We start from the raw sequence: 18,505 nt of genomic DNA on the forward strand, positions 1-18,505 counted from the left end.
CACTTGTTAAGACAAAAAGGAGGGCCTGCAGGACCACAATACGGAAATAAAAGTCCTGCAGGTCCAACACTAACATCCAGTCTCCAGGATCCATGACAGGCAGAGCATGGGATAGCGTGACCATCTTTAATTTGTCCTTTCACAGTAAGGTGTTGACAGAACAAACATTAAAAAAATATATTTTTTTAAAAGACGAAGATCTAAAATAGGATAAATGCCTTAATCTCAAATTTCTCAAGAAATAAGAGAGTGTGGTCTATGCTACCTTTTTATTTTACAAATGTAACAAGAACAATTGATGGACAGAATACTACACAATGTCAAACATTCACCCAGTACAGAGATCTGGGCCTAAATCCATTGTTTCTTTGCTCCCCATGCCTCTCCTGTTCAAACTCAGCCATATGCATATCAGTCTGGACCCTGTTCCCGGTGGGAACAATCCAGCCGGAACTGCCAAGCCAGGTCTTCCCTGGACTGGAAACAAGCATCAGTTCAGGCTTGACTGCTCCCATGCGGAACTTGGGCAATACTGATTTGCATATGGCTGGGTCTAAACTGGATTGGCATGGTGGGCAAAAGAACAACAGATTTAACCCAGATCTCCCGCCTGGGGGTTTTCATTTATTCTGCATTCCGTCCATCACTTGTGTGTCTTTTGCTTTCTCGCCTTAAGTGTGCCAAGTATGCCCAGACGTGGGTCCCGGGCTCACTGTGCCACTGGATCCAAGCTAGCCTGGCTGATGAGGGGTGATACACCGAAACTGGTCCTAGGAAGCTTGTTTTCGGTCCAGGAAGGACCTGGCTTGGCAGTTCCCATGAGGAACTTGGGCAAGACTGATTTGAATATGGCTGGGTCTAAACTAGGGTGGCATGGTGAGCAAATGAACGATTTAACCCCGGTCTCTTGACTGGGGTGAATGTTTTGATTTATTCTGCATTCCGTCCATCACTTTTGTGTCTTTTGTTTTCTTACCCTAAGTGCGCTGGATATGCCCAGACATGGGTCCCGGGCTCACTGCGCAACTTGTTTCAAGCTAGCCTGGCTGATGAGGGGTGATACCCCAATACCAGTCCTCTGATGGTTGTTTCTCGTCCAGGAAGGACTATGGATTTAACCAAGATCTCTTGACTGGGGGTGAATGTTTTGATTTATTCTGCATTCCGCCCATCACTTGTGTGTCTTTTGCCTTTTTATTTAACCAGCCATCAACCATGTATGTTTTCGGTTTATAACAATTGGGTTGTTTTGTTGTGCTGCTTGACAGACATTCATTTCTTTCTTGCAGTGCATGGAAATTGTTGACTGTTTACAGAATGGCAAACGGTACTGGTTTTCCTGTGTTCTGGTTTAGACAGGGCATGTCTTGGCAGTTTGGTTTGGACTGTTCTAATGTGATTAGGGCAAAGGTTGATTTGCATAGGGCTTAGTCTTATCTGAGGCAGCAAGGTGGACAAAATAACAATGTCTTAAAATGCTACTCCGTGCAATTGTACGTGGTTAGATAAGTTGCAATTATTCCTCTAATCACCTTTTGTGTATTTGATGTATTGTCTGAAGCGGCAAGGGTGTGCCCAGATGTAGGTGTCTTGCTTGCTGTGCCACTGCAATCAATCTACACCCTTCTGAAGAGGACCAACAAGGCAAAAACCAGTCTTAGATTACTTTTCTTCCAACTACGGCTGTGCACTTCGACTACATATGTCTAAGAGGGTGGGATGATATGGGGGAATACAGCTCAATTATAGGGGCCCCCGCCCTGTGGCGATATTGTTTGATATTTCTCAGTGCCTTATAAAACTTATAGCTAATAACTTTTAAAGTTCAAGGAAGGAGCACCCAATTCCTGCTTCGGAGGACGGAAGCCTGACTATTACCCCTCTGGCCAAAATTGACTGCACTCCCGGCTGCAAAACGGGCATGTTGTCCTCCGTCACACACCACAATGGGGTGGAAGGTGCAGTGGAGCAGAAAGAAATGGGAGGGTGCAGCACTGCTGAAAGATCTGGAAGACCCATGTGTCCAAATTGACTGCCAGAGAGGCAGTGAAAGGATTGAGAACTTGGTTGTGTCTGTGGCAGGCACTGGTGATGGTGATAAATCACGGCATACCCCAGAAAGTGGCGGAACTGTTTGGAAATTGCCTGATAGGGGCAGACAAAGCCAAGTAACGCGGTCTGATGTGACTTTATTTTTTAGATCGTCCCAGGGCTGAGTCTGTTGATGGGTACACTCGACTGAAACAGTTTATACGTTTAGGATATGCAGCTCCATGGTAGTACACTAGACAAAGAGCAGAAACTGTTTAAATGGGCAGGTTCTGAGATTAGTTTTATAGTTCAGATTTCAGGACAGAATATGAGCGAATGGAAATTTGTTCTAGAGTCTGAAAGATTAATTAGAGAACACTGTTTGGCACAAAGTAATTTCTTCTTTCATTGAAGTGAACAAATTCGGGTTGACGACATATTGGCTCAAAGAAGGAAATGTGGCTTCTATTGAGGAATTACTGCGGTACTTAATCTCATTTCACACTCCACGGACAGGCCCCTCCTCTGAACAAAACCCAGGGAAAGAAATATTAAATTGTATTAAATACATAAGGAGGAGCACTGCTCTTGAAACCCTACTGTATCTATTTAAAGTGAGATCAAATGAAAATACACCTTCCAAGGCCATACAACGGCAGAGGAAGAACTGCACAGTAGCTGTAAGGCAGCCAAGAAAGTTCAGTCTTGGTATGCAGTATAAGAGCAAATAATCCATTAATTTATTTCGATGGCTTAGAGGAAGACGCTGGATAGCAGATTAAAAACTCAGATTTCATTCTGCTGGCTCAATAGGGGCATTATCCTTGCTGGAAATCTGATGTTAGGGATAAGAAAATGAGTTCTCTCCCCTGGGATCTTCATTAAATATTATTCCACAATTTCTAATGAAGTGGAAGAGACCTACAGAATGGATGCAACAGATCTAGATAGGATTAGGCTGCACCCCGCCCAAAACATATTTGTAGAGTAAAACTGAGCTACCTTAAAGGGAGTATTAGAAACAAGATTTGTAAGCAATGGCATGGCTGCTTTACAGAGCGATTTACTGTGCCATTCTGTAAATTACACCCTGTTCAATATTCTGAAGGGACTGGCTCTCTACACTTTCAAAACTCTTTCTGTGTCACCCACTGTCCTTTTGATCTTTTAAAGAAATACAGAATCAACTAGAGGTAATAACAACCACTCTTCCTTTAGGTGCTACTAAGAGTTTGCCGCGAAAAGTATAGATAATCGATAACTGTTTGGGAATGGTAGTATAGTTATAAACACCCAAAAGGGGATAAGAGAAATGCTTGCAATTTGTCTTACTGGCAATCGTGCAGGTTAGCATTCCAACCCATCATTATTTAGCCCACATGCCACCTCAATTTAGACCCAGCCACACGCAAATCAGCCTTGGTTGCTCCAATAAGCACAGACCAGCTCAAACTTCCAAGCATGGCCCTCAATGTACCTGAACACAAGTAATCTGTTTGGATGGCAACACGTTATTAGTTTTAGAAGGCACAGAGCAATATCAAACAGTATCGCCCCTATAATTACAGCTGCATCCCCCAATCCGTCCCACCCTCTTAGACATATGTAGTCGAAGTGCACAGTCCGCAGTTGGAACACAAGTAATCTAAGACTGGTTTTGGCCTTCTTGGTCCTCTTCAGAAGGGTGTAGGTTGGTTGCAGTGGCACAGTAAGCAAGGTACCTACGTCTGGGCACACCCTTGGACACTTCGGACAACACATCAAATACAGAAAAGGTGATGGGAGGAATAATTGCAACTTATCTAACCACGTGCAAGCGCTCGGAGCAGCATTTTTAACACATTGTGCTATTGTCCACCATGCCGCCTCAGATAAGACTAAGCCGTATGCAAATCGGCCTTGGTCCTACTCGTATTAGAACAATCCACCCAAACTCCCAAGCCATGCCCTCTCTAAACTAGAACACAAGAAACCAGTACCATTTGCTGTTCTGTAAACAGTCAACAATTTTCAAGCACCTCAAGAGAGAAATGAATGCTCGTCAAGCAAGATAAATCGAGAAAAACACAACAAAACAACCCAATTGTTATAAACAGAAAGCTTGCATTGAGGATTGCTTGTAAAATAAAAATGTGTGAGAAGGGTGTTGACAGCCTAATGCACTCGTGTATGGAATGTCTGTTACCATCCCACGCAAAACATAGAATTTTTAATTTGCTCAATAAATACATTGATGAGCTACTGTTAACGCCTGGTTCCAATTCTTCTAAAGATGTATTTACGTGAAAACAGAAACGTGTAACGTCATACTCAGTTTACACCAACTTGAATGTTTGACGACTCATTGACTATACTTTGTTTACACTCTTTTTTGAGTGATCTTTTATGTAGTGCATCCGACGTCTAGGATATAGTCCCAGGTTTGTAAAATAAAAAGGCAACATAGACCACTGTATTAATTCTTGAGAAATTTGACATTAACTTTAATATATGTTAATCAGTGGTTACTAGTTTAAGTGTCCCAGGAATGAAAGTCAGTAATTTTGTTGCAGCAAAGGGGACAAATACATTGTTGTGCGGAATATGAACTCTCAGGGACTCTTTGCGTTATGAGAAATGACACTAAAGACATACTGGCCCTCACAGTCCATGATGTCTTAATTCTAAAGTGGCTTGTAGCAGCTTTTACTGTCCCATCGGAATTCAAAGTTATGCAGCTTCACACAGAAATTGTGGCTCTTGAATAGAGGTTAAATCCTAGTGTGATAGTCCAGGTGAAGTAAGTAATTACTCCAGAAAACAGGCATGGATTCCTCCAGTAATTAATTGGTGTTTTTAGTGGATTCTCAGAGTCCAACTCATAATAAGCTGGATTTACTCTGAAGTTAATGACTGGTAAGATCACCAACCCCTCCCCCCGAACTCCAAGGGTTAGGAAAATGTGGCCCATTTTCAGGGCCATTCACAATGATGGTCATTATGGAGAGTAAATCCTCACTGGAAGGTATGTTCTTTGAACAAACATTCTGATTCGAGTATGAGGTCTCGGGCTACTATCATCAAATAAGCAAAATAGAAGTGTATGGGTATTTGAGGTTAAAAGGTAAAATTGAAATGCTTCCCCGTCTTTACATTTTACTTATTGTTTGGATCGGAGGTTACGATGAATCCGCACCACACGGTCTACAATATACCACGTAGGGACTGTGGAGATATAAAGCATGACGTTGCCTACATTTACAAAACAATGATATTTTATCGGTCATGTCTTCCCAACATAATGTGTCCACGACTCTATAATATATATAAATATATATATTGTCCAACAAAAGCCCTTGCGCTCAAGCTTGCACTCAACGATGCTCTGTCAGTGATTTCCTCGAGGCAGCACACGGTACCACTGTCCAGAAATAAAACCATGCCCGACGCGTTTCGAGGACAACACCTCTTAATCATGGGCTACTCACAGAGGCAGGGAAGGGCTCACCTGTTGTTTCAATCGTTTTTATTAAGATGAACTTCTTACAGTGGGCGTGGCTCACAGTGATTGCCACGTTTGCATGCTGGTAAATGCAGTTCAAGGAGGTATTAGTGTTCAACCTATAGTAGGCTCCATGCCTCTGTGTGTTCAATAAGGCAATTTTGACATCCTTTAGTAGGTAAAGACTTTTGGCTCCGTGTGCTATTATCTGCCATAGAACATCGTACCTTCCAGAGAAGAATTGTTTCTTCCTCAGTCTTCCATTTGTAGAAATGGTGCACAGCTTGTTTTCGCGGCTCGGGCAGCCGCGCATATTATTGTCCAACAAAAGCCCTTGCGCTCAAGCTTGCACTCAACGATGCTCTGTCAGTGATTTCCTCGAGGCAGCACACGGTACCACTGTCCAGAAATAAAACCATGCCCGACGCGTTTCGAGGACAACACCTCTTAATCATGGGCTACTCACAGAGGCAGGGAAGGGCTCACCTGTTGTTTCAATCGTTTTTATTAAGATGAACTTCTTACAGTGGGCGTAGCTCACAGTGATTGCCACGTTTGCATGCTGGTAAATGCAGTTCAAGGAGGTGAGTATTAGTGTTCAACCTATAGTAGGCTCCATGCCTCTGTGTGTTCAATAAAGCATTTTGACATCCTTTAGTAGGTAAAGACTTTTTGGCTCTGTGTGCTATTATCTGCCATAGAACATCGTACCTTCCAGAGAAGAATTGTTTCTTCCTCAGTCTTCCATTTGTAGAAATGGTGCGCAGCTTGTTTTCGCGGCTCGGGCAGCCGCGCATATTATTGTCCAACAAAAGCCCTTGCGCTCAAGCTTGCACTCAACGATGCTCTGTCAATGATTTCCTCGAGGCAGCACACGATACCACTGTCCAGAAATAAAACCATGCCCGACGCGTTTCGAGGACAACACCTCTTAATCATGGGCTGCTCACAGAGGCAGGGAAGGGCTCACCTGTTGTTTCAATCATTTTTATTAAGATTAACTTCTTACAGGGGGCGTGGCTCACAGTGATTGCCACGTTTGCATGCTGGTAAATGCAGTTCAAGGAGGTGAGTATTAGTGTTCAACCTATAGTAGGCTCCATGCCTCTGTGTGTTCAATAAGGCAATTTTGACATCCTTTAGTAGGTAAAGACTTTTGGCTCCGTGTGCTATTATCTGCCATAGAACATCGTACCTTCCAGAGAAGAATTGTTTCTTCCTCAGTCTTCCATTTGTAGAAATGGTGCACAGCTTGTTTTCGCGGCTCGGGCAGCCGCGCATATTATTGTCCAACAAAAGCCCTTGCGCTCAAGCTTGCACTCAACGATGCTCTGTCAGTGATTTCCTTGAGGCAGCACACGGTACCACTGTCCAGAAATAAAACCATGCCCGACGCGTTTCGAGGACAACACCTCTTAATCATGGGCTACTCACAGAGGCAGGGAAGGGCTCACCTGTTGTTTCAATCGTTTTTATTAAGATGAACTTCTTACAGTGGGCGTAGCTCACAGTGATTGCCACGTTTGCATGCTGGTAAATGCAGTTCAAGGAGGTGAGTATTAGTGTTCAACCTATAGTAGGCTCCATGCCTCTGTGTGTTCAATAAAGCATTTTGACATCCTTTAGTAGGTAAAGACTTTTGGCTCTGTGTGCTATTATCTGCCATAGAACATCGTACCTTCCAGAGAAGAATTGTTTCTTCCTCAGTCTTCCATTTGTAGAAATGGTGCGCAGCTTGTTTTCGCGGCTCGGGCAGCCGCGCATATTATTGTCCAACAAAAGCCCTTGCGCTCAAGCTTGCACTCAACGATGCTCTGTCAGTGATTTCCTCGAGGCAGCACACAATACCACTGTCCAGAAATAAAACCATGCCCGACGCGTTTCGAGGACAACACCTCTTAATCATGGGCTACTCACAGAGGCAGGGAAGGGCTCACCTGTTGTTTCAATCGTTTTTATTAAGATGAACTTCTTACAGTGGGCGTAGCTCACAGTGATTGCCACGTTTGCATGCTGGTAAATGCAGTTCAAGGAGGTGAGTATTAGTGTTCAACCTATAGTAGGCTCCATGCCTCTGTGTGTTCAATAAAGCATTTTGACATCCTTTAGTAGGTAAAGACTTTTGGCTCCGTGTGCTATTATCTGCCATAGAACATCGTACCTTCCAGAGAAGAATTGTTTCTTCCTCAGTCTTCCATTTGTAGAAATGGTGCGCAGCTTGTTTTCGCGGCTCGGGTAGCCGCGCTTATTATTGTCCAACAAAAGCCCTTGCGCTCAAGCTTGCACTCAACGATGCTCTGTCAGTGATTCCCTCGAGGCACCACCCGATACCACTGTCCAGAAATAAAACCATGCCCGACGCGTTTCGAGGACAACACCTCTTAATCATGGGCTGCTCACAGAGGCAGGGAAGGGCTCACCTGTTGTTTCAATCGTTTTTATTAAGATGAACTTCTTACAGTGGGCGTGGCTCACAGTAATTGCCACGTTTGCATGCTGGTAAATGCAGTTCAAGGAGGTGAGTATTAGTGTTCAACCTATAGTAGGCTCCATGCCTCTGTGTGTTCAATAAAGCATTTTGACATCCTTTAGTAGGTAAAGACTTTTGGCTCCGTGTGCTATTATCTGCCATAGAACATCGTACCTTCCAGAGAAGAATTGTTTCTTCCTCAGTCTTCCATTTGTAGAAATGGTGCGCAGCGTGTTTTCGCGGCTCGGGCAGCCGCGCATATTATTGTCCAACAAAAGCCCTTGCGCTCAAGCTTGCACTCAACGATGCTCTGTCAGTGATTTCCTCGAGGTAGCACACGATACCACTGTCCAGAAATAAAACCATGCCCGAAGCGTTTCAAGGACAACACCTCTTAATCATGGGCTGCTCACAGAGGCAGGGAAGGGCTCACCTGTTTCAATCGTTTTTATTAAGATGAACTTCTTACAGTGGGCGTGGCTCACAGTGATTGCCACGTTTGCATGCTGGTAAATGCAGTTCAAGGAGGTGAGTATTAGTGTTCAACCTATAGTAGGCTCCATGCCTCTGTGTGTTCAATAAAGCATTTTGACATCCTTTAGTAGGTAAAGACTTTTGGCTCCGTGTGCTATTATCTGCCATAGAACATCGTACCTGCCAGAGAAGAATTGTTTCTTCCTCAGTCTTCCATTTGTAGAAATGGTGCGCAGTTTGTTTTCGCGGCTCGGGCAGCCGCGCATATTATTGTCCAACAAAAGCCCTTGCGCTCAAGCTTGCGCTCAACGATGCTCTGTCAGTGATTTCCTCGAGGCAGCACACGGTACCACTGTCCAGAAATAAAACCATGCCCGACGCGTTTCGAGGACAACACCTCTTAATCATGGGCTACTCACAGAGGGAGGGAAGGGCTCACCTGTTGTTTCAATCGTTTTTATTAAGATGAACTTCTTACAGTGGGCGTAGCTCACAATGATTGCCACGTTTGCATGCTGGTAAATGCAGTTCAAGGAGGTGAGTATTAGTGTTCAACCTATAGTAGGCTCCATGCCTCTGTGTGTTCAATAAAGCATTTTGACATCCTTTAGTAGGTAAAGACTTTTGGCTCTGTGTGCTATTATCTGCCATAGAACATCGTACCTTCCAGAGAAGAATTGTTTCTTCCTCAGTCTTCCATTTGTAGAAATGGTGCGCAGCTTGTTTTCGCGGCTCGGGCAGCCGCGCATATTATTGTCCAACAAAAGCCCTTGCGCTCAAGCTTGCACTCAACGATGCTCTGTCAGTGATTTCCTCGAGGCAGCACACAATACCACTGTCCAGAAATAAAACCATGCCCAACGCGTTTCGAGGACAACACCTCTTAATCATGGGCTGCTCACAGAGGCAGGGAAGGGCTCACCTGTTGTTTCAATCGTTTTTATTAAGATGAACTTCTTACAGTGGGCGTGGCTCACAGTGATTGCCATGTTTGCATGCTGGTAAATGCAGTTCAAGGAGGTGAGTATTAGTGTTTAACCTATAGTAGGCTCCATGCCTCTGTGTGTTCAATAAAGCATTTTGACATCCTTTAGTAGGTAAAGACTTTTGGCTCCGTGTGCTATTATCTGCCATAGAACATCGTAGCTTCCAGAGAAGAATTGTTTCTTCCTCAGTCTTCCATTTGTAGAAATGGTGCGCAGCTTGTTTTCGCGGCTCGGGCAGCCGCGCATATTATTGTCCAACAAAAGCCCTTGCGCTCAAGCTTGCACTCAACGATGCTCTGTCAGTGATTTCCTCGCGGCAGCACACGATACCACTGTCCAGAAATAAAACCATGCCCGACGCGTTTCGAGGACAACACCTCTTAATCATGGGCTGCTCACAGAGGCAGGGAAGGGCTCACCTGTTGTTTCAATCGTTTTTATTAAGATGAACTTCTTACAGTGGGCGTGGCTCACAGTAATTGCCACGTTTGCATGCTGGTAAATGCAGTTCAAGGAGGTGAGTATTAGTGTTCAAGCCTTGCCCCTTCCAACCCCCCAACAGTTTTGACACTACACAGCCTTCCCATTGGCACTGTGTAATGTCTTTACATTTTACTTATTGTTTGGATCGGAGGTTACGATGAATCCGCACCACACGGTCTACAATATACCACGCAGGGACTGTGGAGATATAAAGCATGACGTTGCCTACATTTACAATACAATGATATTTTATCGGTCATGTCTTCCCAACATAATGTGTCCACGACTCTATAATATATATATATATATATATATATATATATATATACACACACACACACACAACTTTTTTTAAAAGCTCTAAAGTAAAAGTTATTTTTCTGCAAGAAACAAAACTACCTTTATTTCTATATCGATACCTGGTTCTGTAGCTTCAGTCTTGTTATGAAGCCATGTAAGTCTGCATCAGACGGCTAGAGGATTCAGAACAATATTGTCTAAGCAGCGAGGACTAAATCATCCTAGCACGAACAACAAAGCTCCAGTTTGTTAAGTCTAAATGGCCGAAATGTTTGTGTCAACTTACCACATCTATCTGAGAAAGATAAAGAGTAAATGACGGTTTCGCCTTGGACTGTGAAGAGTAAACGGCTCCCATCTGGGCTCCAGCATCCTGTCTATGGAAAGAAATGACAATAAACACTCAAGAAATATGTTCTGTCACATAATAAGAGTGAAAATGACGAATTAATTTCAGCCAAAGAAACCCTTTCAAAGATGTTAGACCGTGCACAGGTCACATCATTACATGAGGCTTCCAAAGAGTTATCTTTGCAGTGTGCACCGGGAGGCATGATTGTTGGGAGGTGAAGAGAAACCGCTGCTTAGCACTAAATCTTCTATAGCAGTAAAATAATTCATACTAGGCAGGAAGTCCTTTACCCATGAAGAGAAAATCCATGCACATGCATAGGTTGGGGGTGGGGCTGCTTAGGGTAAAAAGAACAAGTTACTTACAGCTGGTAATGCTCTCTCTGGTGGATACTCTATTTACCTGCAGATTCCTCACTTTTAGAAAAGACACCAAAGCAGTACTTCCCCAGGTGGTGGGCCTGTGGAATGGCTCAGACTAAAAAGTCATGTAGGACCAAATGGCCAAAACGTCTTTCCTGTCATACCTGGCTGTCAAGGAAGTAGTGTTTTGTGGATGTGTGCACTGATTCCCACATTGCACCTGATAAATATCCAGGACAGGCACTCAGTGTGCCAATGCAGTGGTAGCAGTCTTGGCCCTGGTAGAATTGGCCCCCAGTCTTTCTGGAGACTGCTGCTTGGCCAGTATGTAGTTATTGTTATCCACCTGAATTCTTGGACAGCGATGAGGTGGAGGACAGAACGTTGCAAGTGTGATAGATTGTCTGATATGAAGGGGAGTTACAACCTTTGGTAGAAAGGTCACTCTAATCCTCACAATCAGTTTGTCCTAAATGAAGTTGGTGTAGAGTGGCTGAACTGGAAGAACTTGATGCTCACTTCCGCAACAAGCTGAACTTATTGCTTTGAGAAAGACTCTTCAGGGTCAGGAAGGCAGACGGCAGCTGCTCATCAGCTCAAGAAGAATGCAAATGAGAAAAGTAAGGACCACATTATGATCCCACTGTGGCATCATGAAGGGGTTAGGAGAAAACATATCAAGTAAGCCTTTAAGAAATCGCATCATAACAGGTGATATGAATAAGGACGGCTGGTACAGTACCTCCAATAAGTGTGAAAGGGAGACAATAAAATGTTAACAGTGGCCGCAAAGGCAAAAAACACAATACATTCGACAGTTTGGCCTGCAGCGAGTCTGTATTATGGGTGCCACACACAGCCAGAACTGGCACCAGCGTCCACTGCTAACAGACAGTAAAAAGAAGCGTGGCCACAGGGGTGACATCTTCAACTTCAGGAGGGAGAACCAATGCAGCCAACTCTTTATGCATGGAGGTGTACATTGCACAGGCCTGGGTGCAAGACTCTGCTTTGCTGATGTGACAGAAGATTGGAGGACAGATGCGAATGCCCCAAAGTTCCGGGTATCACACTTTCCTGGTCCATTCTGGAGCGACTAGGATAACTTGGGCCCAGTTGTTCCTGATCTTCTTGAGAACTAAGGGTAAGAGAGACAGCAGTGGGAAGGCATACAAGAGTTCTGTGCTCTACTTTAAGAGGAAGGCATGTCTGAGACAACTTTCTTGGACACATCAGCTCGCAAAAATTGAGGACACTGCGCATTCTCATCAGTGGTTAAGAGATCGAGTTAAGGTTATCTTCATTAGTGGAAGGTGCCTTGCTCAACTTCTAAGTGTAACTGTCATTCTTGATCTGTTAGACGTCGTCGGCTGAGTTTGTCGGCCCAGACATTTAAATATCCCACCAGGTGGTGCACGATCAGGGAATGATGAATCAGCCCACTCTGCAATGCCCATGACCCCACTCTGCCATCCCTCCCCCTTTTTTGTTTGAAATACCACATGGCGATGGTATTGTCCATGAGGACCTGTACGAGCCTCACCTTAATGGCCAGAAGTTAGGCTTTCAATGCAAAGAGAATGGCCCAAAAACTCCAAAAGAGTGACGTGTCCTCTGTAATTCACCTCCCCATATGACCTTCCCAATTCAGTTATGAGGCATCTGTCATCATTGTCCGCTCTGGCTGGGGTAGGGAAAGGGCTTTGTCACTGGTCCAATTACGATCAAGCAGTCACCATTGCCGATTTCCTGAAGTCTCTTTCGAAACCTGGAGGTTCCCGTGATGCAGGACCCACTGAGATTTCAGACCCGCATATGCCATCTTGCTAAGTCGGAGAGCAGGATGCAGGAGGCCAAGAAGCCTCAGAGCCACCCTCACTGAGACCCAGGACCGGGGCTGAATCATCAGGATCAGAGCCTGAATGTCCTAGACTCACTGATCCAGGGGGAAGGTCTTATAACACACTGTACCCAGGAAGGCTCCACTGAAACTGAGCCTCTGCGAACGAGTTAGGAGTGATTGCGACATGTTAACAGTGAACCCCAATAAGTTCTGGAGGTGTTTCACAATGGCTTGGGGCTATCCCGCCTTCAACAGCCAGTCGCTGATATACCCGACCTCTGAAGGTACGCTGTGACCACTGCCTCTATCTTTGTGAACACCCAAGGGGCATTGGTGAGGCCGAATTGGAGCAGAGCACACTGATAATGCGCCTGCCCTCCTTGAACCGCAAGTAATGTCTGTAGGCCTACAGAACTGGAACACAGAAAAAAGCGCCCTGTTGGTCCAGCACCACCGTCCAGTACCAGGTAACAGGGATGATAGAACCTGGGCCAACATGAGCATCCTGAATATGTCCTCCCGCAGGAAGAAATTGCAAGGTTGCATATCTAAAATAAAACTAATAGCTCCACTCTTTTTTGGCAATGCTAAATAGCATCAGAAGCATCTAGTTCTTATTTTTGCGACTGGACTCTGTATGGCTCCCTCCGCCCTAAGGGTCCATAGCAAAATGGACAAATGGTCGTCCAAAATCCTCTAAATGTGGGTGGGAGATGCAGGGGGTTGGAATGAAATGGCAGGGTGCAGTCCTATTGAATAATCTGTAGGACTCACATGTCAGATGTTTGGGTCTGCTACTCCTGAAGGAAAGGACTGGACCTTGTCGTCCTTGAAGGAAAGGACAGGGTAGTCATGTGTCGCTATTGGCAATATGTATTGGCATTGAGGTTGCTCTGGAGGGGCAGGAGAATGTGAGATACCATGTCCTTGTGGTCCTAAACAGGGTCAACTTGATCCCTGACCTTGAAATTACTATGGTGCCTGTTGCTGGGGTAGCTGGCCTTCTAGTTGTCTGTATTAAAAACCTGACGAAACAGGCATAACTGGTGGGGATAATACCTTTAGTGCATGGAAAGACCATGAGAGCGAACTGTGACTCTTCTTTCTTTGAAGCGCTCTGCTGTGGAATCAGCCTTCGTACCAAATACGCGACACCTGTCAAAAGGCATCTCCATGATTGACACCTGCACGTCACCTGAGAAGCTTAGCGATGGAGCACCACCCTAGTGCCATCTGTGCCTAAGCAATCAGCAGTGTCCAAAGACCGGACCCTATGTCATAATTTTCTGCGTCTTGGACATCCGGAGTATATCCACTAGGCTGGCATGAAATTTCTCTGGAATTACTAGCAAGACCTCTGCAACCATGTCCCAAAATTGAACAGGGGTACCTACCAAGCATCAGCAGGCGTTGGATGACCAAAGGAAGGGTGAGGCTAACAGAGGAGAACATCAGTTTTCCTAAAGCCTCAATTCTCTTCAACTCTTTAACTAGGGGGCATAGGGGATACGTTGGTATTAATCCTGCTAGAAGCCCGAGCTACCAGGCTCTAAGGAGCACATTCGGCATCAAGAAAGCAATGTCACCTGGAGCATGTCTGTGGCGTCATACTACCTGTCTAATCCCAGGTGGGAAGGAAACATTTCTGGTCCAGGCACACAAGAGAATGTCAGTCAGGGCTTTGTTGAACGGCATTAAGGGCTCGGACAAGGTCTGTTGAGGCAGCAAAACTTCAGTAAGGACATTGGTTTTTACCTCAGGAGATGGGTACTGAAAGTTCAGAACTTCAGATACTCGTCTGATGACTAAAGCGAATTAAGTGGTCTCTTCCGCTGAAGGGCCATTATAAAGAGCCCAGCCCTGTGTCAGATGAAACCTCAATCCACTGGTCTCTTTTAGGTCCAATTAGAAGTTGTCATCATCATATTGTGGGGGAAATTCCCATCCCCGTCTTCATTTTCACCAAAAGCTGGTTGACTTTGGTCCCATCAAAAAGTTGTTGGAGCACTGGAGGGCAGCTCCTAGGAAAAGGCACTGTTTTGTCAGACTTAAGAGAGAACTGGTGCCGGGCCTATCAGATATGCTGTCGCGGTCCCACCCACTTCCTAGCATAAAAGGAAGTGCGCCGAGCGGACGCGCCGAAAGCGTGCCAAAGGCAAGCTCGTCTGCGCACGTTCGTGCCTGACCGACGCCAGACACTAGACACGCTGCCCTTCATCTAATTTTCTCCTTGCAGCAACTCACCACACAGCTAAGGATGGCTATTTTAAAATACACTAGCCAAGAGCTTCACCTCCTTAACAAAGCGCCCCTAAGAGTATCCCCACCCAATCATCACTAATGAACCACGCTACGTATGACAACCGCTCGCCAAACGGAACTACTAAAGTATCCTTAACGATAAGAATAGTTTAAATGCTAATCCCTTGACCAGGCCCACGCACCTGACCAGTCTGTATTGCAACACACGTTCTCTACCAAAACATGCGCTAGAAATCTGGTCCTTACTGGCACCACGATTTGTTCTTTATCACAGAGACATGGTTGCAGGATTCATTTTTACCAGAAGTAACAAAAGCACTTCCTCCAGGCTATCAACTGTTAAGGCAAGACAGGAAAGATAAAAGGGGTGGGGGAACAGCGATCGCCTTTAAAGCTAACACTAAAACTCACATTGTCGAATCTAATCAGTCAGACTGGGGCGAACTGTGCATCTTTAATATAGAGCTCACAAAAAAAGAATCCTGGAAAGGCTTCCTCCTCTACCGTCCACCTGGTAAAAAAGCTCACTTTATCAACAACTTGACCGGAATAATAATGCCTCACATTTTAGCCACCAATAAATTCTTCCTATTTGGAGATTTTCACTACCACGCTGAACTCTCGTCGGATCCCCACACTAAAGTTCTTACCACCAGCCTTGGCACACTGGGTCTGGAGCAATTGGTAAAATGCCTCACCCACGTTGCTGGACACTCCCTAGACCTCCTATTTTCCAACTCCCCTAATGTTATTTTTGACCAGTTATTCCCAGTCTTATGGTCCGACCACCATGTAATAAGGTTTTTGGTACTTGGGCTACAGACCAAACTCCTACCCGAGTGAGAATCAAAGACAAGTCGATCTTGGAACAAGATCAGTACAGAGTCCTTTTTAACTCACCTCACCATTCCTACCCTGTCTGAGATTACCCACATTAACACAGCTGCCAGAGATCTGGAAACTGCAATTAGCAAGACCTTGGACACCACTGCCCCAATAAAGGACACAAAGTGCCCGGCCAAACTCTCCCCCTAGTTCACTTCTGACCTAAAAACTGATAAACGTATCATCTGGAGGGCAGAACGCAAATGGCGACGCACTAAAAATGAGACAGATAAACAGCACTACAAAAAAATACATAGGTGCTACATGGACCATATAGTCTTAGCTAAAAAAAACTACCTCGGAATGAGAATAAGTCAGGCCTCCAATTCACATAAAGAACTCTATAAAGTAGTCAAAGAATTCACCAACCCTACCGCATGCCAACTATCACTCACTGCCTCCCAAGAATGGGTCGACGCCCTTTCATGTTTTTTTGTACAGAAAATAGAGGACATTTACAGACAGTTTCCACCTGACACTGCACCTAAACAAGAGACAAACAAGACTGCCCCCCACACCCCCTCTCTCAAACAATTCTGGGTTATCACAGAGGAAGGGGTAACTCTCACACTAAACAAAATCAAATTCGGATCTTTAGATGACCCGGCATCCTCTCAGATCTTATTTAAAATCGCCCCAGTCCTCATTCCACACCTAACGAAAATCTTTAATATCTCACTGATCCAATCTACCTTTCCCACTCACTGGAAGGAGGCCACAATCCGACCAATTCTGAAAAAACCCACGGCCGACCCGAAACAACTTGTCAATTATCGACCTATCTCCCTCCTACCTTTGTTCGGCAGGGATATGGATTCACTGATCAATGGACAGCTATATAAAAATTTGGAACACAATAATCTGTTGTACCCATCCCAATCAGGTTTCCGGGCGTGCCACAGCACCGAAACCGCCCTGCTCGAAATTGTCGATAACATCAGGCTCTCCCTCGATGCAAAACAATCTTGCTATCTTGATCTTTTTGGACCTGTCCGCAGCCTTTGACACCACCTCCCATGACGTTCTTCTGATGAGTCTGTTCGAGATTGGTGTTGAGGGCTCAGCACTACCTGGATCAGAAGTTACCTGTCAGACAGGTCCTCCAAGGTGCAAATAGGCAATTTCTCCTCCAAAAAACAGAACATTGATAAAGGAGTCCCTCAAGGCTCCATATTAAGCCCTACGCTCTTCAATCTGTATGTGTCGCCCCTGGACAAAATAATCCGAGACCATGGGTTTGACACAGTGTCATACGCTGATGGCATGCAGCTAATTACACTCAGAGCAGATCAAAATGACACTAAATCCAAATTCAAACAGTGCATGTCAGCCATCAAAGACTGGATGACGAGTAATCACTTATTACTCAATGCGAGCAAAACTGAAATCTTACTCTTCGGCAATGCTCAGAAAATTTGGACAGATGACTGGTGGCCACCGTCATTGGGTCCCTGCCCTCCACCCAAATCCCCAGCGCGTAATCTGGGCATAATAATAGATGACAAACTTTCTATGGCCAATCACATAAAGACCGTGATCCGTACCAGCTTCGGCCTAATGACAACCCTCAGAAAAATCTTTAAGTGGATTCCTTTACCATCCCGGTTGCCCCTAGTACAGGGTCTCATAATTAGTCGCCTAGATTATGGAATTATCCGGCATTAATGAGGAGCATCTGTCCAAACTCCAAGTCTTACAGAACACGGCAGCCAGATTGGTCCTTAAACTTCCTCCCTGCACCCCCTCTGCCCCCAGTCTGAAAACTCTCCATTGGCTAGCCATAAAAAATAGTCCATAAGTCCTTAAATGGCAATGGGCCCAAATATCTAGCTAAAAAATTAATAAGATACCAACCAGCCAGACTACTACACTCGACCAGCAAATTCCTCCTAGCCTTGCCCAAAGTGGTTACTGTAAGGAACGGAGGCAGAGCCTTCTCTAGAATAGATGTGCCAGCAAGGGATTTTGTTTGAAAAATATGAATTGAAATAAGGCCACAGTGAGAAATGAATGAATCAGTTACCCACAAAGATATCTATTGGTGGCTGAATTTCTGAGTTGCAAATAAGACAAAGAATGAATGAATATTGTTACCACACTAACAATATGAATAAACACAAAAACCAGGGTTTTAGTCAAAAAGTTATTATTTTCTTTATACTGAATAAAAAGGGTGCTAGAAAATGCATTTGGGATAAAGGAGGAGCATCCTATATACTCCTACCATAAATCTCCAGAAAAGTCAAAACTGCTAAATAATTTCAAAACAATGATTTCAAATCAACAAAATAGATGAAAATCAATGATGATACATGAAAATCAGGCAGAATTAGACTTTGTAGTCGACGTTTCGGTCTTTGGGAATAACTTCATAAGACCATCATCAGGACTTCATTATAAGCATTTTAAGGGTGGTGACCCTGAAAAGAAGCTGTAAACAGACAACATTTGATTACAACCTGGTTGTGTAAACATATGAATAAATCTAAGCTAAACATATCACGAAATACACAGTGCTAAAGGTACAGATGATACATTGGTCACTGTGGAACTATATATAAATATATATAAAATTA

The 18,505-nt window shown here is 44.5% G+C and overlaps 1 protein-coding gene across 1 annotated transcript in view; it reads right to left on the reverse strand.

Moving 5' to 3' along the window:
- The window catches only part of AAAS (aladin WD repeat nucleoporin), a 416,285-nt gene that overhangs the window by 146,584 nt on the left and 251,196 nt on the right, over positions 1-18,505 (reverse strand). The window contains exon 12 of the mRNA XM_078687624.1: positions 10,512-10,602. Within this exon, the coding sequence (XP_078543750.1) occupies positions 10,512-10,602 (91 nt within the window). The remainder of the gene's footprint in view (positions 1-10,511; positions 10,603-18,505) is intronic.

Source organism: Lissotriton helveticus, chromosome 1_1 (assembly GCF_964261635.1).
Source record: "Lissotriton helveticus chromosome 1_1, aLisHel1.1, whole genome shotgun sequence".
NCBI classification, from domain to species: domain Eukaryota; kingdom Metazoa; phylum Chordata; class Amphibia; order Caudata; family Salamandridae; genus Lissotriton; species Lissotriton helveticus.